The 21,905-nt window shown below is 33.5% G+C and overlaps 3 protein-coding genes, 1 non-coding gene and 1 pseudogene across 6 annotated transcripts; 3 read left to right on the forward strand and 2 right to left on the reverse strand.

The window, feature by feature from the left end:
- The first annotated feature begins 530 nt into the window (after positions 1–530).
- Positions 531–1,366, forward strand: LOC100820386 (proline-rich antigen homolog). Its single transcript, XM_003556600.4, has one exon. It carries the CDS (start codon positions 796–798, stop codon positions 1,276–1,278), a length of 483 nt encoding a protein of 160 aa, XP_003556648.1. The 5' UTR covers positions 531–795; the 3' UTR covers positions 1,279–1,366.
- Positions 1,367–5,137: 3,771 nt separating this feature from the next.
- On the forward strand, positions 5,138–7,806 carry LOC100775477 (pentatricopeptide repeat-containing protein At2g01860). 2 transcript variants are annotated; one of them, XM_006605416.4, is made up of 3 exons: positions 5,138–5,698; positions 5,893–6,057; positions 6,149–7,806. In XM_006605416.4, exon 3 carries the CDS (start codon positions 6,199–6,201, stop codon positions 7,639–7,641), a length of 1,443 nt encoding a protein of 480 aa, XP_006605479.1. In that variant the 5' UTR covers positions 5,138–5,698; positions 5,893–6,057; positions 6,149–6,198; the 3' UTR covers positions 7,642–7,806. The 2 variants fall into 2 exon arrangements, with proteins under 2 accessions (XP_006605479.1, XP_003556649.1); XM_003556601.5 differs by having other exon boundaries at positions 5,899–6,057.
- A 1,738-nt stretch (positions 7,807–9,544) lies between these two features.
- Positions 9,545–9,608, forward strand: LOC113000846 (small nucleolar RNA snoR101). Its single transcript, XR_003266167.1, has one exon. It is a non-coding gene; the product is annotated as a small nucleolar RNA snoR101 (small nucleolar RNA).
- A 1,426-nt stretch (positions 9,609–11,034) lies between these two features.
- Positions 11,035–13,816, reverse strand: LOC100787586 (probable diphthine methyl ester synthase). The gene is made up of 6 exons (XM_003555881.5): positions 13,438–13,816; positions 12,952–13,076; positions 12,608–12,837; positions 12,094–12,133; positions 11,797–11,888; positions 11,035–11,375 (listed from the first exon to the last, which is right to left on the reverse strand). The coding sequence occupies exons 1-6, from the start codon at positions 13,585–13,587 to the stop codon at positions 11,176–11,178; spliced, it is 837 nt and encodes a 278-aa protein (XP_003555929.1). The 5' UTR covers positions 13,588–13,816; the 3' UTR covers positions 11,035–11,175.
- Positions 13,817–16,381: 2,565 nt separating this feature from the next.
- Positions 16,382–21,614, reverse strand: LOC100776023 (protein WVD2-like 7; annotated as a pseudogene). The gene is made up of 9 exons (XR_003266061.2): positions 21,107–21,614; positions 19,421–20,218; positions 18,964–19,155; positions 18,821–18,861; positions 18,653–18,739; positions 18,478–18,574; positions 18,304–18,375; positions 17,514–17,624; positions 16,382–17,231 (listed from the first exon to the last, which is right to left on the reverse strand). The product of XR_003266061.2 is annotated as a protein WVD2-like 7 (transcript).
- Between the last annotated feature and the right edge of the window lie 291 nt (positions 21,615–21,905).

The following is a 21,905-nucleotide window of genomic DNA, read 5'->3' on the forward strand; positions in this document are numbered from 1 at the left end:
TGCTATTGAAATAACATTTGAAAATTGAAAATGGAAGTTTCTTTCTATTGAACCAACCCCCACCCTTTTGTTTACAATCAATTGAGACCAGAGTTTGATCGTATTTTATAACATCATGGGTTTTGTTATGAATCCTTCCTTTTTGTCGTAGGCATATCATGTGCAATCATTATTATTCTTTGTAAACAAACAATACAAGTGTTTTTTCTATACTAATCTTAATTTCCAATACCTCAAATGAAGGAGTTTGCTGTCCTGCAGCCTCACCACCCATCACCAACTCCACTTTGATTTTTCCTCTGTCCAATTAAATGCAACTAAACCGTTTTTGGTATCTATTTATTACCATTAGGGTACGTAATAATTAACAACTCAATAAACCGAATTTTTTACTAAAATTTTCTTAATCATTATTTTGAGAACAATGAATAGCTAAACCTAAAAAAGGCACCAACTAACTAAAGCAAAGTTCATTTAAGTAGTGTCATTAATTACCATGACCAAAAATTTTAACATCTCCGAAGTACATGCTTGACTTCTCCTTAATCACATCCAAGTCGCTATAACTTCACTTTCAATTCTTAGCAATATGTAGCATTGTTTTCCGTTGCTGAAAATATGACATAACACACGTAGCCATCCAATAAGACCACCAGTTCACCACACACACATTTCTTCAAACGCACTTCTTTCTTTCCTCACCTTAATTCTATTCACTCTCTCTCACTCACAAGTCACACCCACTTGGTTCCTTCCCCCACCCTATTTTTTTTCCTCCTTTTTTCCCATCCAAACATGTCCTCCACTCACCCAAAAAACCCAGCAACAATAACAACATCCACTACTCTCATCTTGCTCTCAATTATACTCCTTTGTTTTCCAACAACCTCAAAATCCGACAACCCTCCATGCCCTTATCCATGTTACCCACCACCCATTGGAACGGTTACTCCCACAACTCCTTCAGGTGGTTCCACTGTTCCACCAGCTCCACCTCAACCCGGATTACTATATCCACCACCTTCCGGGAATTACCCTTATTACCCCACACCACCTTTCGGCGGCGGCGGTGTCGGCGGCAACGACGGTAGCGGTGGCGGTGGTTTTGGCACCCCACCACCACCGGACCCTATTCTACCCTACTTTCCATTCTACTACAGAAAGCCTCCTCACAAGCCAGAAGATAATTCAGCGTCAACAACCACTATGCACAAATGGACAGGGATGGTTGCTATTACTAGTCTATTATCTTCATCTTTGCTTCTTCTCTTTGTATAACTCTCATGAATCATGATCAAAATCTTCATGTACTATCTGAACTCTTAATTTTATGCTTGTTAATTTAATGAAAATTTCTTTTTTTTTATTTAAATTTTAATGATTTTTTTATATATATAATATTCACAGAAGTTCGAAACTATAATCTTATGCATATTATTTCAATTTTCCGTTATTAGGATAATCTTAGTGGGTAAATTTAATGGTAATTTATTAACGTTTATGTTGTGTTTGAGAAAATATGTTACATCTCTTGTTGTGGCTGTGGATTGTGTCTGTGTATGTGATTCTGCAGGGGAAGGGGAAAAACATAGGAGGTATGATTAGATGAATTTTGGACTAGAAGAGGTTGTAAAGAGAAAAAACAAAAAAGATAAGAACGAAAATTTTGCTTGGTGTCGGATGATGTAATGTAATTGATTGTAAATTTAATTAAAATGTTGTTGAATTGAGCATTTTTGTCTGAATGCTATAATTATTAGAATAGTGTCACCACCGCTATTGCGCTATATGTTTCACCTGCTTTGGATGGTTTTATATGTTGTTGTCCTTCTAATTAATTTCTTCCTTCTTTTTGTTTTATTTTTCTTCACTTTCTACTTTAGTTGATCGTTCTTAATTTTATATTAAGAATAAGAATTTTTTATAAGGATGGTTTTTACGTATTGATAATTTTGCTTTCGTCTCTCTTCCATATATATATATATATAAAGACAAGTGAATTTATGAGTGTATTCAGAACATGAAATAGGAGTAGAATAAAACTTGTTCGTTCTTACAGATTTTTTATTTATTTATACATAAAAAATCATGTAAATTCAAATAATGTATTAAAGATTATATTATTCTACCAACAAGTAGTTATTTGAGTGGAATGAAACTCAAATTCAAACATTGTGAATTAAGAGAAAAAATCAACATGATCGATTCTCTGACAAATTTATTAATGAGTTATTTCACTCAAGTAATTCATGTATATATTTTTACTTCATGTGTTATATGAAGAATCGTTTTATTTTAATTTATATTATTTTATAAAAAGACATAATTTCAATTAATGTGTATTCATTTATGAATGATCACATTATTTCACTTCATGTCTATTCAAATAATTTCCTTCTCAAAATTCATATAAACCCACATTATTTTCTTTTCTAAAATGATGATTTGAGAGCTTTAAGTAGACGGGTACTTATGAAAAAACTTAATTATAACAATTAAAAAAATTAAAAGATAATATTTGAGTTAAAAATATTAAGAGACTTAAATAGAATAATTGTTAATAATAGTGAAAATATAAGTATTATCAAGTAAAAAAAAGTGTACAACTTGTGAGTATATATTTTGAGGATAAGGGTTTCTTTATAAAGTTAATATATGCATGTACTTATTTTTTTAATATTCATAATTAATATTTATCAATAGAATTTATGAAAATCTTATAAATTTGTCTGGTTATTTTTGAATTGAATATCTATGTAATCTATTTGAATTCTTATGTTGGTAGACATTTGCTTTTATTTTTTTCATTTTTAATGAAAATTAAAAGTTTGTGCCAAATTTCAAAAAACAGAAATGATTGAAAATATGAAAAGTAAAAAAAAAAACATGGATAAAATAAATCTCTCGAACTTGCAGTAAGGAAAGGGGAAATGAGACAAAGGTAGGGGCAGAAATAGGAGGGTGAAAGAGGAATGAATTTGCCTGGAAGTTTCAATTTAACTTTCAAGTGAAGCAAGCAAAATTTCTAGTCAAGCATAAGAATGGGGGTAAGCCATGTAAGCATAATATTAACTTTAAATAAAATAAAATATAAATGAATCAATGATTAATAAAATTTAAAAGAAAACTTTATCTACATCACTCAAACATCAAATAAAGCAAAAAATAATATCCCTGATTTTTTACATAAAGGAATTATAAATATTCAAATACTAAGAAAGAGAATATACACTACACAAGTAGCAAGTAGTAGTAAATATCTAAATACATCAATAAAGCTATAAAAAATAATATTTAAAATTGCAATTGTTATGTGAGTTGCCCCATTAACTTGAGAACTCAACTCATTTAAACCACAAGTTAAATGAACTAGACTGAATAATTCATGTTTAAATGGATCAATATTTTAATTAGTCTTAACTTGTATGGTATGCAGATTGAAGAAACTGTATATCCAAGTCCAAACCATGTATCCACCCCTACAACTACATGTTACATCACAGTTCACAACTTTACTAATGAGTTAGTGTCAATACAGACTAATTTAACTAATATAATTATAGGGCTTTCTCCAAAACTCTTGTATATTTGTAGTGCAAGTTCTTCAGGAGCAATGCAGAAACAACCCCGTTAGAGGGGCTTTCTCCATCAATAGGAAAGACTTTTACTTCCATGACAGGGTTTTCTCTTCACTTTTGATGAATTCTTTCCTCTCCATAGTGAGAATTTCAATTGTCTTTTTTGTGTGTGTGTGTGTCTATACCACCTTGTTCTCTAATTCAACCAAACTGCCTTACTCATATTTATTGTTTTCTGTGAGCTCTTTTACATTTAGTACTGTTTTACTAACATTCATTATGGAATGCTTAAGGTCGTTTCAATTTGAGTTGTTGCTAGCCTAAATCTAATCCAGCAGGAATTACAAAAGAAAAACTACAAAAAATTGCTCAAGACTCTATCAAGGTCTCTTTAATATAGGACTATGTGTTGGTAATTCAAAATTGATATTATGTTTAGCTAAAATGCTTTGAATATGCCTGTTTGATTGATTGTTGTTTGAGTTGTTCATTACATACGTAGTAATCTTTCTTTAGCATCATGCCATTTTACAAAGTGTTGCTAGACATTTTCATTGATCTTTTTGAAAGTGAGTTTTTTTTTTCTTTTTTGAGAAAACGAAATTTAAGCTGTGACCTGTGAGATTTATTTAACATTCATCCCATTTCCGAATTTATTGTAACAATGTGTCGTAAGAAAGACGAAAGTGGTAGTTTACTATTTTTTTCTTAAAAATTTAAAATTAAAAAAAAAAACTGAATGAAAATTGGCCCTAAATCACAAATTTTGGCTCCCCTTAGATTTAGTTACCAATTTAGTCTACATTGTTTAAAATATGTCAATTTGATTCCAAAATTTTTAACGTTTCAATTTGATCATTTAATTTTAAAAAATATCTCAATTATGTTTATTTTATTCAATTAAGATTGATGACGTTAAGTTGATGTGCACATGACATCCTATGATTATTTATAATCTTAACTGTCAATCTCAATTGGACAACAAAAATATAATTAAAATATTTTTTTGAGAAAATTACAATCACCTTTCTTATTGTATGTACTATTTATACACATCTTTTCTTCATTTTTTGACATTGCACAAAAATTGCTAACTTTTGTGATTTTATTACACTTGCATGCCCTTCATTGTTAATAATGTTAATTTCATTTATTTTTTAGATCACATGGTTGACATCATTTTTGTGAAAATTTTAATTTCAAAATTATTCTCATCTCCTTCCTTTTTTGTTTAAAATCCCTATTTTTTTGTCACACCATTGCTTTCTATGGTGAAATTGGTGCCAATTTGTTTTGGTGAGTTAAAGTTTATGGTGTTGATTTTCCTTTTCATTTTTAACGATGTTCAATTGTTCAACTGTATTTTTTTTTTTTTTTTTACATTTCAACAAGTGAGAAGGAAAAAAGATATTGAATGTAATTTTTGTAAAACAAAAAGAGATACGTGTATTATTTGTAAAAGACAGGAGTACATGTGTAACATTTTAAAAACTTTATAGGATACATATGTAATATTTTGAAAATCTCGAGAGATATATATAAAATAACTTTAAACACACAACAAACGGGAGCACACCTAACACCACCAGAGATGCAAAGAGGAACGCAGAGGAGAAACCACCACCGCGGGTGTGAACAGGATGACGAGGCGACAACGATGAACAAGGAACGTTCAATTCCACCTTTAGCTGCACGTAGAAGACGACCTAGCAGAGTAGCATGGGACAAAAATTTAACTCTATTTGGATCACTTAAAAATCATGAACAATTTTGGATTTTCTTAAAAATGAATTAAAATTTAATGTGTATATCTCTTAATTTTTAAACCATAATTTAACATCGTTACAATATAAAATGTCAATGTAATAATTTTAGAAAGAGAAAAAATATGTATAAATAGAACAAATCCATGAATTTTTTTTGTAATTTACTCTATTTTTTAAAATTAAATGATGAAATTAAAGCATTTATAAGCCTTTTCCATTATCATTTCCCCCTCCACAGCTATGCATGTAGAAATGGGCTATAACTTCGAGCAAATCGAAACTCTCTCTCTGGAGGTAACATAGACCCTTATCATCCCTTGACACCTCTCTTCTAAAAAATACGCTCTTGCCCAGGTACACTCACCCTCTCCACTTATTTTCTTTATTTTCAGGGATTTCTCTTAATGCCTAATAGCACTTATGTTCAGTTCTCTATAAATTTTGGTGAATTGCAACGAACCTAATTAATAGTTTATTCATCAATTGCAATTTGAGAACGAAAAAATCTCTTGGGAGAGAAAGAAAATTAATATAGTGTTGCCGTTTAGTGACAGGCAGACAGCAGAGCTAGGTGCTAAAAGGTCGAAGATGTATATGAACCCAACCCAAATGAAATAAACGCCGTTTTTGTGTTCAGGCAATTGGAATTTGTCACCCCATTTGGCAAGTTGAATTTTTTCCACAAAGAAATGACAAATTCCGCTGGTTCCAAGGTACTGCAATATGCGCACCTTTTGTTTGATGAAAGTCCTGCTAGGTCATTGAGATGTTTATATACTTATATGAGGATAATTTTCTCTGCAGGTTCTGAATGACAATGCAACAGGCACATTTTTAATTCCTACTTCTGAATAATGGACTGCACAGTGTCGTTTCCTTGTGTGCATTTTATTCCGGTGGGAAGAACTTTGTGCAACTACAGCAGAGTCACTTTAGTAGCACATTCAAAAAGGAGAAAACCATCAAAGGATAATCGGTATCGACCACGTCCCAAGCAACCTCCAGAGTTTGGTGTTAATCTGTTCTTGAAGAAGCCTAGCACCACCTCTAAACCAACTGAGGATGATATGGATAGCAATGAAGAGAATGATGAAGAGGAGGATGGAAATATTGGTGTTGTTTGGGAATCAGATGAGCTTGAAGCCATCTCATCACTTTTCCAAGGTAGAATTCCGCAAAAACCTGGAAAATTGGATCGAGAAAGGCCTCTTCCTCTTCCAGTTCCCTACAAGCTTCGACCTTTGGGGCTACCTACACCAAAAACACAAGTAAAATTGACAGCTCCTGCTGTGGTTTCTTCCCGGGCTTCTATGGCTAAGAAAGTGTATAAAAGCCCGAGGTTCCTAGTTGGGTTGGCAAGAGAAATAAGTAGGCTTGGTCCAGATGAAGATGTATCTAAAATTCTTGGAAAGTGGGTGCAGTTCCTGAGGAAAGGGTCCTTGTCATTGACAATAAGGGAATTAGGTCATATGGGATTCCCTGAGAGAGCTCTGCAAACATTCTTATGGGCACAAAATCAACCTCATCTCTTCCCAGATGATTGGATTCTGGCCTCAACTGTCGAGGTCTTGGCCAGGAACCATGAGTTAAGAATTCCATTCAACCTAAACCAGTATACTGGTTTGGCAAGTCGTGTTGTGTTGGAGGCAATGATTAAGGGTTTTATAAAAGGAGGAAACCTTAGGCTTGCATGGAAGGTTCTAATAGTTGCCAGAAGGGATAAAAGAATGTTGGATTCCAGCATATATGCTAAGCTAATATTAGAACTTGGAAAGAACCCTGACAGACACAGGCATGTGTTGCCCTTGTTAGATGAACTTGCAGAACGCGATGAATTGAATTTAAGCCAGCAAGATTGTACTGCAATAATGAAAGTCTGCGTTAAGATGGGGAAATTTGAAGTAGTCGAGTGCCTGTTTAGTTGGTTCAAACAGTCTGGCTATCATACGAGCGTAGTTATGTTCACTTCTGTGATTCACAGTCGTTACACAGAAAAGAAATACAGAGAGGCATTGGCTGTAGTTTGGGAGATGGAGTCTTCAAGTTGTCTTTTTGACCTTCCAGCTTATTGCGTGGTAATAAAACTGTTTGTTGCTTTGAATGATCTATCTAGGGCCACGAGATATTTTTCAAAACTTAAAGAGGCTGGATTTTCTCCCTCTTTTGGCTTGTACAAGGACATGCTTCATATCTACATGGCCTCTGGGAGGATAGCAAAGTGCAAAGAGCTCTGCAAGGAAGCTGAGATGTCTGGTTTCAAGCTAGATAAATATCTTGTGTCACAGTTAGATAGATGAAAAACTATAGACTTTAGAATCCTGCAAGCATTGTCCTTGCTTGTATCAATTCTAAATCCCTCTTTCTTATGAAATGGCTTGGCTTCCTTTTGTACATTGACAAACATAACGAATTCTTTTTACACTGAGGTTAATAATTTGGAATGTTTAATACAGTTGAATTTACTGGTTCAGTCTGCATTTTTTTCTATCGATGTGTAATACCTCCTGAATTTGGTTACTGCATTTGGTGTTGTAACTTGTAATACCTTCTGAATCTGAGTTAGGAGCAGAGGATAGTTTAGGCCCGTTTGTTTAAGCTTTTATTCTTTTTTTTTCATGTGTCTGTTTAAACTTTTTTTTAATAAAAAAATAGTTTTCTATTTTTCTAAGAAGCCAATTTTGTCTGATTCTTAAAAAAATCTTGTTTAAATTTAAACAAGTACTTAATCTAATGAGAAAAGGTTAAAACATAAAGTTGGCATTATGCCCAAGTATTCTTGCTTGGGAGCCCATTATTGCAGTGATTCTTTAAAGTGATTGTTATGTCTGCTTTCCACGTATTTTCTTATAAGTTGATGCCACCTCTGATTTGAGTTGCTTCTCCATTTTCTCATAACTTTCTCACTTCAATTTGGACAAGACTTTTTTTTAAAAATGGATAAGAAGAAAGAAAGAAAAAAACCCAAATGATGGTATATTTTATTTAACTAAAAAAACTTTATTTAATTTCTTGTCTTTTATTTCAAAAACCAATATATTACGCAAGTATTTTAATTATCAATTTTATTGTTAAAAAAGTTGCAAATATTAATATTTATTATTAAATGATTATTTTATACAAATATTAATATAATTAATTACAAAACTAAAAGAGATCTACACAAAAAAAAAAAATAGATATGAACATTAAAGCTCAAAAAATAAGTTTTCAATTTTGATAGTAAGCTTTCAAGCACCATTTTCTATTAAAATCATTTTCCTAATATTTATTATCCAAAAAATATCATGTTACTTTAAATTCATATTTGCTTAAAGTTAATTCTATATAATTACGTTTATCCAAATTTTAATTCCTGTACTTATATATATAATTATTTTATTATTTGACAAAAAAAACTAGTTACATTATTATTTTTATAAAAACATCATGGGCCAGACTCAAATTCAGTATTTCTGGCCCAAAAGGTAGTTCCTAGGCCGGGTCACGCATTCACACTCTCAAACTATATAACTCACAATACTCTCGGAAACAACCATTCCCCTTAGCCCCATTATGTATTTTCAGTTCCTCTTTCAAAGAAAACTCAAACCCTAATCCCTAGTTTGAGTTTGCAGTTCCCACTTACCCTCTCTTACACACAATGAATTCTCCATCTCCTTAATTCTACGCCCAATGGAAACCCTAATTGTGTTCTGCAATCAATCCATTTAGTATGAAATTTTTAAAATTTCGAAAGAGATTCAAGTATAAGAAATTGATGTAGTTTAGTGGGCTTGTTTCCTTTCTGATCTTGTGAGTTGCAATTAAAATTGTTTTTTTTTTCATCTTAGATTGTCCCTGTTTGTGCTTGGTTGTTGTCTGATTTTGCTTTTAAAGGTTTTAAATATAGGTCGTGTTACGGTTTTGTAGCGTTTGTTAATATCACGGCAAATCACAGACAAATGCAGTTGATACTGTCCTAGTTGAGGTTGTTTTGCGATCGCGGACAGTTAACAAAACCATGATGCTGTGGCCAAAACAATGGTTGCGGTCCCTGTTTTTAAAGCCATTGAAAACTTACAAGTTGCTATACCTGTTAGATTTTACGATGAGTGTGATAGTTTTTTGCACTGGCAAGTTCAATTGTTTGTGTCTCTAGATTATTTGAACAATATCTTGCTTCATAAACTAAAATTCAAGTGCAAAGATGTTGCATATGATGGTTTACACTTGATCTCTGAACTTCAGGTAAGTTCATATGTTGAAAAGTACATTCACTGATGCTTTCTCTTTGCACTTGATCATGAATCTGCCAGAAAAAAAAATGCTTAAGACGAGGATTGAGGGCATTGTAATTATGAAAGATGCTGACATTTTTTGAAGTTATTGCTGTATGGTGTATTATGGTGTGCATCTGCCTCATCTCAGCAGATACTATGATTATAGAATGGGGGAATGATTAGCATTATGTAAAAAATACTTTGCACATCTGTTTCATAATCAATTGTTGCGTTGCACTCTTTTTTTTATTTTTGAAGTGTACTCCATACCTTAAGAGAAGTTAAATTTGGTAAGACACTACCTCACATTTCTCTACTTCAATGTTGTAGATAATGGAAGATGTTTTGTAGGGCGATAGGATACATTGTTTCATATGATGCATGATTGAGTTTAGAGTGGGTTATGCTTCTTGTATGCATGGACATCTTTGGTCAGTACTTTGTTGTTGTTCTCAACAATTGTACTTCACATTGCTGGAACTTTTTCTTTCTTGTTGGCAGTGCTTGTACCGCATTAATAATATTTATTTGGTAGGTAAAAAAATGACAAACAGGATTGAATATAAATATTTTCTGAGGCATTTGAACAACAATTTTAAAAAGAAATTTTATGTTTTATGGTGATACATGTTAAAATAAAGAAATTAACATCATCATATTGGATGATAATAACATGATAAAATATTAGAGGGATTGAAATGGGTGCAAAATTTTAGAAGGACCAATTTTGAATTTCACATATTTTAAAAGGGATCCAAAATATATTTTCTCGTTAAAATATTGTTGTAACAATACATCAATGAAAAACAAAAGGGATCGACGTCACTTGTTAGCTGTCCTGCAAAGGTTGTTAGATAATTTTAATCTAAAAGTGACTCGTTTAATTATGGAATGATTTTTAAAAATGTCAATTCAGTTGAATCAAATGTCTCCTGTTCTTAGGAGAGGTTGGAACTAAACGTCCACAGTTCTAGGATAAAAATGTCAATTCAGGATAAAAACATGTTAAGAAAAAACTTTTAAAAAATAAAATACCAACACAATCTGAAACATTCATTCTTTTAATTTAAATCCTATGGCATGCAACTAGGGTATAATTAATATTTACTAAATTTAAATTAATAGTTTTAGCTACTGTTCATAATTTTTGTGCTGGTCTATCGGTGGACCACCTATTTCACATGTCCACCGTAAAAATTGCCGTGATAAAAAATAGCTTTTATCTTTAGAAAACACTGTTTGGTAGAGTGAAAAAAAAAATGAAAGGAAAAAGAAATGAAAATTTTAAATTAAAATAGAGTAAAAGTCTCCACAAATTTTTAGTATTCGTTTTACTCCTTTTCTACCATCTTTTGCCTCTACCAAACAGACCATAAGCAGCATGCACAACAATATTTCAAAACCTAGTTCTTCAAAGCCCGCTACCCATAATTTTTCAGCCACCAATGAATTTAGTTAAATTTTGGCCCTGATTAGCAACCAAAAAGTTTTTACAGGAAGAACAAAAATACAAGGGTTCCTTCAAAAGAAACAAACAAGTCTTTTTTGCTAAATTAAACTGGTGCTGCTGTCTTAATGTTGTATCGATGTCCTGCATCTGTAAAAATACAGCATTTCTTCCTCCACAGGATGGGTCTGGCCTGTTATAACAAGGCAATGCAAAGGTGCTCCAAAATCAACCATCTGCAACTGCTTCATTGTTCCAGCTACTATCATCTGATCTTCACTCCCAAGCCGTGCAAGCCCAACACACTCGGTATCCTCAGTATATGCTGCAAGGCAAAGAGGGGAAAGGTACTTTTAACTAGATAGTTATATTTCTAATGAGAAATAATAGGAAGTCCATTTATATAAAAACTCTTGCTGCAGTGAAGATTGGATTCTAATGAGCAAATACTATTATGGAAGTAATGGCACACACATCTCTGATCCACAAGAAAGACAAGGTGAAACTTTAAAAACAAGGAAAACAGTCATTTTGCTAGTTGTTTTCCAATGAAGGAACTTCCACTGTTTGATAGCACAATATATTTAAAAAAGCACAAAATGAGCTTATTATAATGTTTCCACCAAATAATTACAATCCAGATCAAATTTGAAAGGTTTATATCTTCAGAATTAGTACAATCAAGAAGCAAATAATTTACACTAGAAATTTATGCCTAGAGTGATGTAAAAGCACGAGGAACTCACCAGGTTCTTCACGTGCTTGCACAATCTCCAAGAGCTGCTCAATGGCTGTGTTTATTGTCATATATCTGGGTGGTTCATAAGCTTTTCTTCCTCTGAAACAACCAAATAAAAAAGATAAATAAAAACAAAGAATATGCAGTATGGAGAAAAACATATAACTAGAACAATTCACTGAATATCATGATACCAGTCAGAACACTAGAATGATAGAGAACTTTAGCAACCCATACTTATCACTTAAAAAAGTACATTAGCAACAGGAAATAATAAAAAAAAAGGGCCACTTAGAAAACCAACCTGCACAAAGATTCTAGTGTGGGTTCCTTCACACGAATATCTGTAACCATACCAAATCAGAAATCATATTAGCTTTCTCAAGAAACAAAGAGGAAGAATCTCTAGTACACTATCAAAGAAGAAAGTTTTCCTCTAAAACTGTCATCAACTTCAGATGGTACAATCATTTGAACATTTATTTGAATAAAGTAACAAATTTTTTGGCTAACTATCTTCTAGATATTTATATGACACTCTAGGCTTTGGATTCCATTCCAAGAAGTAGAAGATAATAAGTTTAGTAAACAAGTTTTTAGTTCACTGATCCGCAAATGCAAGAAGAAGCACTCACAACATAATCACTATTTCATTATATGATATAAGCAAAGACCTGCTGCATCAGACTAATGCATTTCATACACAGGTTCCATATAAGCAAATACCTATGTTGGATTTATATTTTTAACGTATGCACACAAAAAATTCTAACACAAGCAACATTTTAAAGTTTAAACAACAAATAATAGAGAGTTACCTAACAAGCAAAGCGTGTGCAGTCCCATTGATAGGTTTCTTTGAATCTTTTCATAGAAGCTATCAGGTCTCCAAGTCTCTGTAAAGAATGGTATAGAAACGGTCTCCCCATAACGGTAAAGCTGTAGACCACAAACTCCAATAGCATTCATCACAGATGCATTGTGTACTACTTTGACTTCAATTGCCATCTTCTTTGCTCGAACAACCAGGTCAGTGTGAGTGGTAGCCCTGGGAAAAAAACAGAATCAAAGCCTTACTAATATTATACAACAGCGTATGAGTAAAGCAATGCAAGTGCTGGATAGAGAAAAGCAAGGAAGTAGAGGCATAGTAATAGCATACCCAAAAGGATCCCCAACAACAAGGAAAGCAACATGGGCATGATCAGCTTCAGAGAGAATTTCATCAGCCTTTTCTTCTACCATTTCTCTGTCAGCAAGAATAATGGGTTTACCGTATAGTTTTTCCTAGTGATTGTAAAAGGAGATGAAAAAAGTGTAAATTCAAGTAGAAGGAAACACGCATATGAAAGGAAAATATCAGAATATTTTGACAAGAGATGCAAGTCATGTAGCCACACATCATAATAGAGCTCAAAGAATAAAAGAGGACTTCCATAGAAAGATCAAATAAGTAAAAGTTATATATGGTGATTAACAAGCAATGAACTATAACGAATTAAGGGATTAACTAACATATGGTGATCCTAATTACACTAATAGTGCTGACAACTGAGTATAGGACTATAAAAAATTAAGTGATTAACGAACTAACTAACAGATTCTTATTCTCCTAATAGAAAGGAATGGTTGATAGATAGATTGGTACCAGGTTGGAGATGCCATTGGTGGAGAGACCAAAGGAGAGGAGGGAAGTGTAGGCTTCCATGTAAACCTTGCTGCACTTCTTCACAGCTTCCAAGCCTTTGAGAGTGATGTCTTGCTCATCACCCAACCCTAAACCAATTATGTACAGCATTTTTTCTTTTCTTTTCTTCACTCTTTGGTATTTTTGCTTCTCAAATCAGAATAATCGCACTCCTTCGACTTTAACTCAAAGGATAATAGAAGAAATCAATAATTACCAAGGGATTGAGAGTACATCGGCGAATGGAGGTGGCGGTCGGAGTACACGGCGGCGGCGGGATGGGTTCTCTGAGCTTTTTTTGATTTGAAGTTTCGAACAACGGTGTTACGAGTGTGATAAATTTCAGTAATTTTCTTTATAGGTTGGGTCGGGTTTCGCTTTCTGGACCTGAGGCCCAACCCAATATTAGCTTTTGTAAACCAAATCCTTGTGGGGAAATTATATCCTGCACCAGATTTCAGTAATTTTCTTTATAGGTTCGGGAAGCTTAAAAGAGGTGCAGGGAGCAATTAGGAGGTGCAGGAAGCAACTGTGTGTGGGGTGTTTGTCCTTTGTGTGGCTCTCTCTTGTTTGCAACCTTTCAAGGAAACCTCCTTCACTTCACTCACCGACTCACGTTTTATTTTCCGTAAATTTTACTTTTTTTTATCCCAGGTGACAAAAATTTCCAAAAATTTCTCTAGTGTAGTTTCCTTTTTATATAGTTCAGAAATTATAAGTCTTGAAAAAAATATTTTTCTAAAAAAAATAAAACAAAAAAGATGGGAAGAGATAGAATTTCCTCCATTACAATTGGGTTAAATTATTTGTAGTTTAAGTCTCAACACTACTTTCTTTCATTTTTATTTGTCGTTTAAAATTTTTATGTAGAAATCAAAAAATGTAATTAATTTTCTCGATTCTAATAAAATAATTGTGAAGTTTTTTATTTCATCCATTTCTCTTTTCACTCCACCATGAATGTATATGTAAATTAATTAAGGAAAAAAAATAAATAAGGATATAATTGATAAAAGAGTAATTAATGTGATCTTAAACTTTACCAAATAAAAACAAAAAAAATCTTAAAAAATCCCACAAATAAAAATGAACGAGGAAATAATTCTCTGGTTGTACCTCTTAGTAGTCCTAGTATATCATTGGTGTCTTGCTCAGTTGTATTAGGGATATCCTAATTCTACCAAATAACCAATCAAAGTATGTTGCCAAGTCAATGTTTCTTAATTCTCCTTCAGTGATTAAATGTGCACATTTTATTTCAATGGTAACTTGGTAGGGCAAAAGTTCTCAAACATTGAGCAGGTCTTCAGTAGGGGTGGGTAAACGGACTCTCAATGAACTGGCCCGCGGTCCATGCGGGTTGCGGACCAATTTTTTTAAACGGTCTATGGTTATGTCATATTTTTAAGCCCGTCCCGCTTAACCTGTGGACTATGCGGATTTGGCCCGCGGGGTCCGTGGGTTGCCCGCAGCCCGCATTAAGTTTGATTTATGTGGCTTTGACCCAATTTATATTAGGTTTGATTTTTTCTTTTTCACTTTAAACTTTAAATATATTAGATAAGATAAAGATTTAAAGATAAAAATAAAAGATGATAAAGATAAAAAGGATAAGATAAGATAAACAAAAGATAATAGAAATAAAAGATTAAGATAAAAAAGATAAGTGATAACATGCTAAAAATCTTCCTTTTGATATTTTCTCGATCTTTTTCTCTTTTAATTTATCGTTTTCATATCTGCAAGCTATAAATAATAAAAATATCAATTCTTATCATTTAAGCCAAAAATAATTGTTAAATAAATATTTTTAAAGATATTTCAATATATTTTTATTATAAAAAATAGCTCACATTGAGAAGGCTCAAGCTACTTCAAATATGGAATTATTTGTTGTTGGAGATGTTTAAATTTCATATTTTAGATTTATTGCTTGGATTTTCTTTTGTCAAGACAATATTTATTTTATTGATGTAATTGACTAATTATTGAGATTTTATTTACATTTGTATTGAACTTAATTTCATTGTATTGTATTTTTATTAAAATTGAAATTCTTTTAAAATTAGACCCGCAGATCAGCCCGCTTGACCCGCGTGATCCGCGGAGCGGGGACGGACCAATTTATTTGATTCGTGTAAGAAGCGGAATGGACTGGCCCAGTCCGCTGCCAATGCGGGCGAACCTTACGCGGGGCGGACCGACCCGCTTACCCACCCCTAGTCTTCAGATTCTTATTTTGATTAGTCCGTTTGTATGTTCCTAGCCTTAAATATATAACGTTTTTTCTTGACTGAATTGTCGAGAAACAACTTTAAACCTAGTCACAAAGTGATATATGATATAGTATATGTTCTCAAACATTAGGAGAGGGACCACTAAAAGGAATTCTTGGATATACACAAGAGGATGATTTATACTTTGTCGTATTCCTTTTAAAAGCGAACTTTAGTTATATTGCTTTATGATTGTACAGTGAGACATCACCAAAAAATGAGATGTGCAATTTGGTTGATGCCTTTATATGTGCTTAAATCAGACTCAGTTAAAAAAACAATGGAAGTGGTTAAAAGTTTGATTAGTTACTCTGAAGTGTTAATTAGGAAAACGTAGAATCTGGAAATGAAAATGGGTTCCCCTTACCCAGATTAATGAGTCTACTTTTGATTTAGCATATTTGATTGATGTTCTAATTTCATATAATCCCAGAGAGGCAAAAAAGAGCATTTCTAGCAATAAAATAGATAAGCACAAGACACAACGTCACCATAAAACATGTTCAAATCAACGCAAAATTTGCATCAACTGAAATTTGTGAGTTCATGATATAAAGGTATGATATAGAAGGAAGATAAATCTATAATACTACTCCAGCAGATCATGATAAATTTTAAGATTACTTATATACATATAAAAATTTCCATAAATTCCATTTCTTTTCTTTTCTTTTCTGATGAGCAAATGAACACACTTCCTTAAGGAGGGGAGCCCACAAGATCCAACAACTCCAGTAAAAACATGCCAATTACTAGTTATGCCTATGTTTGCTGCATACAAAACTTCTACCAAACTTAGAAGTAGTAACATGGATCATGTTGTACTATAACTTGCCTCAGCTATACCATGAAATGAATATCATGAAAAAAATACAAGAAATGCTACTACCTCAATGTGCAATATGCCTTAATATCTGTGTAGTGGCGGTATTCATTCCACAGCATTTTATGCTGGAACCTGAAATGCCTCCTCAATTTGTAAAGTGGAAGTGGGTAAATTCTTCAGGAGGCAACACGTACAGCAAGATTACCACTTTTAGAACTGCTTCTCAAACCAACATTCCCCACACCTTTCCGCATTATATCATTTCTATGTTTTGCGGTTTCGCCATTTTTATTTCTTTCATTGCTTTGCTGTTTTGCTCCTTTACAACTATCAGTTACCCTATGTTTTTGCAAAGAAACCTTTGCTCCTTCTTTCTTTCCAGAAGTATGACTACTTGTTGTAGAATCTGCAAGGCAGCTATTGTTGGTTGATGGAGCTGGAGAAATCAAACTAGCTTTGGATGCTTTATTTTTGGCACACTCTTTGACTGAGATACCATGTGGTTCTCTCGCTGTTACGGATTCATCGGTTTCTAGATCATTTCCCACCTTCGATCTCGAAGGAAATGCTGCATCAGCTCCACTCCCTGGACATTTTGGTTTATTATGTTCTTTCTTACTTCTGGTGTTATTTGACACAGCCTGAGGTTGAAACTTGAGAAGGGAGAATTTGCAAACATCAAGTGGTTACAGTCAAACAGAGAAAGGAGAAAAACAATAAAAAGAATAAAAAAAAATGCAGCACTTTGATTCATTGCTCATCTAAATTCTTAAACAAAACTAGGCCAGTAAATATTTAGTCGCCAGGAAGGTCCCTTAAATTGGACAATGGATATGAATATGATACAACAAAGACAGCTCATTTGCAATGAATCACATACAACAAACACAGCGCATTCACAAACAAAACAAGCAGAAAACTCAGAAAGTATGTACCTTATTCCCATGTGGTTGTGACGGTGAAGGTGTGCAGTAAAATGAAGGCATTGGTGTTGCTTTAAAGTTGAGACTCTTCCGGAGTTTTTTAATATCAGCTTCTGTCTTTTCCTACAAGAACAGAAGTTGAATGTAATAAGTTTCTTCAAGCTCCATAAGAAATGCAAATAAGTGGAGTCAGCTACACTACACATACTAGTTAAAACTATAATAGAATCCTTCTACAAATTTTGTTTCTTTATTCTGTATAGTATAGTTGCCACACCTCTGTATTCACAAATGGTAAAGACAGTTTTCATTTCCAGAATATCCCTGAATTTAGTCTCAGTAATTCATATTGATTCTGTAGATCTTAACACAAGGGTAATTGAAAACAAACGGATCCTAAATAGTTTCTTTGGTAGAGTTTGACAAAATTTGAGGGCAATGGTTGAAGAAAATATTTGACCTTATTTAGGAAAGGAATGAAGTAATGATACCAATTGAAATAGCCAAAGTAATAGTAATTTGAGTTTAAAATAAAATACACAGGTGAACAACCTCATTGGTAACAATCATATTAGCCCCTTCAATTAGAATCTAACAGATTCCGCACCAATGTGTCTTGCTTCTTCCGTACTATAGACATATAGAAGCAGAAGCAGAAACTCATTTGAAACCTATGTAACTTTATTCCAAGTTCCATTGGTTTGAAATTGCATTTCACCATGTATTCATATCAAGAGCCTTTCACCTGATAATCTGCTATGCTTGAGCTCATAAAACCAGAAGCCATTATTGGCAGACTTACCTGTGACATTGCTTGCATTTGATTAATCTCTGCTTCCTTTGCATACATTTTTTCTTCCAGCTTCATGTAGAACTGAGTTGACAGGATCAGGACAACAAATCAACAATTATACATTTTATATACTTTTCTTTTATATGAACAGCAATGGTTCTAAAACAATAGCATTTTACTTGCCTGTTTCCGTCTTTCCGCTCGCTCGCTACATTTGAAGTTGAAAGCCGCAGCCCTAGGCTTAACATTGGAATTTGTAGAATTGAAAGCTTGGTTCATCCTATATAAACCTTATTATGTTAGTCTCAGATCAGAATGAAAGAAAACGAAAGATTAATCCTTACATATGTCAACAAACCTCTCTGCTTCTTGAATTCCTCTCGAAGCTGTTTTTGAAGCAGAAAGTTGGGATTCTGCACCCTTTCTTACTTTTGATGCATTTTCACTATCAAAAATTAAAAACACGTATGTGAGAGTGAATCTGAAGCATATAATATAACAATTACAACTGAGAAACAACAAATACCTTTTGCTTTCACGAACAAGTTTCTCTGCACTTTTAGAAACCTGCACATGGAGGCCCATAAATTAAGGGTGATAGCTGACAATTCACAAGCAAGCCATATAGAAGAGAAATCACACTTTAAAAAAATGAAATCAAATTCTTACCTCTTTGGTAGTTTTGCTAGCTAAACAAGTAGTTGGTGTTGCAAGTTTTGATGAATTCTTTTCCATATTTGTTCTCCTTGGACTCTCTCCTCTGGGAATCCTAGCAGGATCCTTAACTGATCTAGGAGGGGTGCTTTTCCGAACTTGAACATTGTTGACTTCAGAATTCCGTTGAGGCTTGATCTTTCTTTCCTATGCATCAATCAAACACACTTATGTCACCCAAGAGTATAACAAGAAAATTTATATAATTGCAGACTATAAACAATGTGACAATAAAGGGAAACCAGGTTCTGGTTCAATGAAAATATAAAACTAAAGCACAAATAATATTTTGTTGTTATAAATATGAATAATCTTAATTTACTGCATTAATAGTGCTTTCACTATAAGCCATTCTACATGTTGGATCTTTCCATGGGTGAAAAAAAGCAACTTCAAGCATTGGTTTGCATACCTTAGTAGAAGGATTTGCAGGATCATGCGAAATTGTTTCCTCAACACCCTGTGCAGGTTCATTCACAGGCATAATCATGTTTGTTGACGATTCATCAGTATTTACTGTAACATCATCATTCTTTTTCACTTCTATAATCACCTTGTCATCATCTAAGAGAATATTACTTGTTTCATTTTCAGATTGATGATGAGCTTTATCCAAAGTAATACTTATCTTACCAGGATCCTCAAAATCATTAGAATCGTTTGCAGCAGATTCCATCTGCTGCAGACCTGAAAATGAATCCATCAGAGATTCTGTGACGGTCTCTTCTCTTTCATATTCATCCATACCACATTCTCCATGATAATTTGAATTAGCAGGAATTTCACCAAATTGAACATAATGATCATCTTCAATTGTCACAAAGTCCTCTTGGGAACTTTGGTCCATTTCAATATAATGGTCACCTTCATCTAGCTCAAAATCCTTTTGGGACATTTCATCAAATTGAACATAATGGCCATCATTGGACTCAAAATCCTCTTGCTTGCCAATTCTCTCTGAGCCATCATTTTCACTGATTGCTCTAACTGATGATCCCTCATGACCTGTAGATGGAATAAAACCAAATATGCCCTTCTTCTTGAAATGAGCTTCAAAATATGCCTTCTTCTCAATAACTGAACCTGGTTTTGAACATTTCTCAACCTCCTCCAAGTACCTATTGTGAGAGAAAGAGGACCTTCTTTCCCAAGATAAAGTCTCATTCTCAAATCTCCCAAATGAGATAGAACCGGAATGTATAGAATCTACCTGCATTTTCGGCAAGAATCAAAGCACAGCAGTCAGAGTTAAATATCAACACTGTTTCATCTTTTTAGTATTAACGGTATTCAATCTAGTCAATACTCATAATATTGAGTTCCTTTTTCAGGGTCTTTTTTGGAGGAATAGTTACATGTAAAGTGAACATATTTTGTGTGGAATTATAATAAATCACATAAATGAATAGATTTCTATAAGATACAAATCTTAAAATTAGCACTGAACAAAATCCATGCAAATTAGGAAAACCCTGATGAGAATGAATCATCATAGTAAACCAAAGGGAACATCAAATAGGAAAAGCATAACACTGTCTAACTCCAGTCAATCTTCTTTACCATGCTCTACTTGTTCAACTAAATTCAGATCAAGACCATTATATGTCTGACTAAGCAACAATCACTGAAGAAGATCACTCTTCTAGCAAATTATGGTCGTCCATCCTATATATCACTATCTATGTTAGGTATAACAGTGAGTTTTATATTGGCTGCTGAGGGCCTAACAAAACCCTCCTCCGTAATCCGGGCTTGAGAACGGCTATCAGGGCTATGAAAAATCATATTCATGTAACTGACCTCATCTAGTGGGATAAAGCTTAGTTGTTGTTGTATCCCTATATATTATCATTAACCACAAGAACTATTCACACAGAACCAACCTATGTTAAATGAAAATTACAGAAACATATAAAAAAAATATACTTTCTAATCTTCTGCCAATGAATTGAGATGGAGTTATGAAAACGGCAATCATAATTCATTAACTAAACTAACCAAAACAGGAGTAAGCATGATTGGAAGCTGGAACTTTGTAACTATTAATGAAAACAATAGATCCATGTTAAAATCAACAAGTGTATGAAAAAACAACAACCTGAAAGTTCATGCTGAATGATTCCTCAACCTCGCCCGCCATAATAATTCTTGCCTTTTTAAAACACCAGCCAGAAGCAGAATCAACAACTGGGCCAAATCATAAACCTTTCCCAAAAGAAAACCAATAAAAACACCTTCATTATTAAAAGACCCTCATATCCAAACAATAAGAGAAAGACACACACACACACACATAGAAATCCATAGTAGTAAACAACAAAGTCCACCTAAAAACCACTCAAACAAGAGAACCCCATCTGAGAAAAAGTGAGAACCAAATGTGTTAGGCACACAAAAGAGTGTTAGGAAACCCAACAAGCACAGAACAGAACAGAACCCAATAATGGTTCCAATTTGGTTTTAAGTCAGATCCTAAGTTTGGCTCCCAAGTAGTAGTTTGGTACTATGGTTTTTCATGACACTAGAGATGATGAATGACGAGGATATCACTTAAAAAAGTGTACTCTAACTCAGATTTTCAGAAACTTATTATAAAAGGATATAAATAATATAAGCCATAAAATAAAAATAATCATTTGCAGGTGGTCTTATTTTGTCTTCTTTGGCTTAGACACGCTTTAGAAGCTGTGTATCACGCTCATGCCAATGCTACTCCTTCTAACGGATAGTTAACGCACCGTTAGGCTCGAAGGGTGCGCGCGTGTGAGAGTGTTAATGTTCATAATTCATGCAGGTGCAATGCTATCTTCACTGCAGTAGGAAGAGAAAGAGAGAGAGAAGCACGTGTCGACTTCGGTGCTATGTTGAACGTTGACCCCAGTAAAGTAGCAGTCACC

This window comes from Glycine max, chromosome 20 (genome assembly GCF_000004515.6).
Source record: "Glycine max cultivar Williams 82 chromosome 20, Glycine_max_v4.0, whole genome shotgun sequence".
NCBI lineage: Eukaryota > Viridiplantae > Streptophyta > Magnoliopsida > Fabales > Fabaceae > Glycine > Glycine max.

Excerpts from the sequence above, each read along its gene's own strand:
- LOC100775477 (XM_006605416.4), top strand. The coding sequence starts at position 6,199 with ATGGACTGCACAGTGTCGTTTCCTTGTGTGCATTTTATTCCGGTGGGA.
- LOC100820386 (XM_003556600.4), top strand. The coding sequence starts at position 796 with ATGTCCTCCACTCACCCAAAAAACCCAGCAACAATAACAACATCCACT.
- LOC100787586 (XM_003555881.5), bottom strand. The coding sequence starts at position 13,587 with ATGCTGTACATAATTGGTTTAGGGTTGGGTGATGAGCAAGACATCACT. Across the intron at positions 12,838-12,951 it reads GTTGTTGGGGATCCTTTTGG|GGCTACCACTCACACTGACC; the intron begins GTATGCTATTAC and ends TTTTTTTCCCAG. Across the intron at positions 11,376-11,796 it reads GCAAGCACGTGAAGAACCTG|CATATACTGAGGATACCGAG; the intron begins GTGAGTTCCTCG and ends TTTGCCTTGCAG.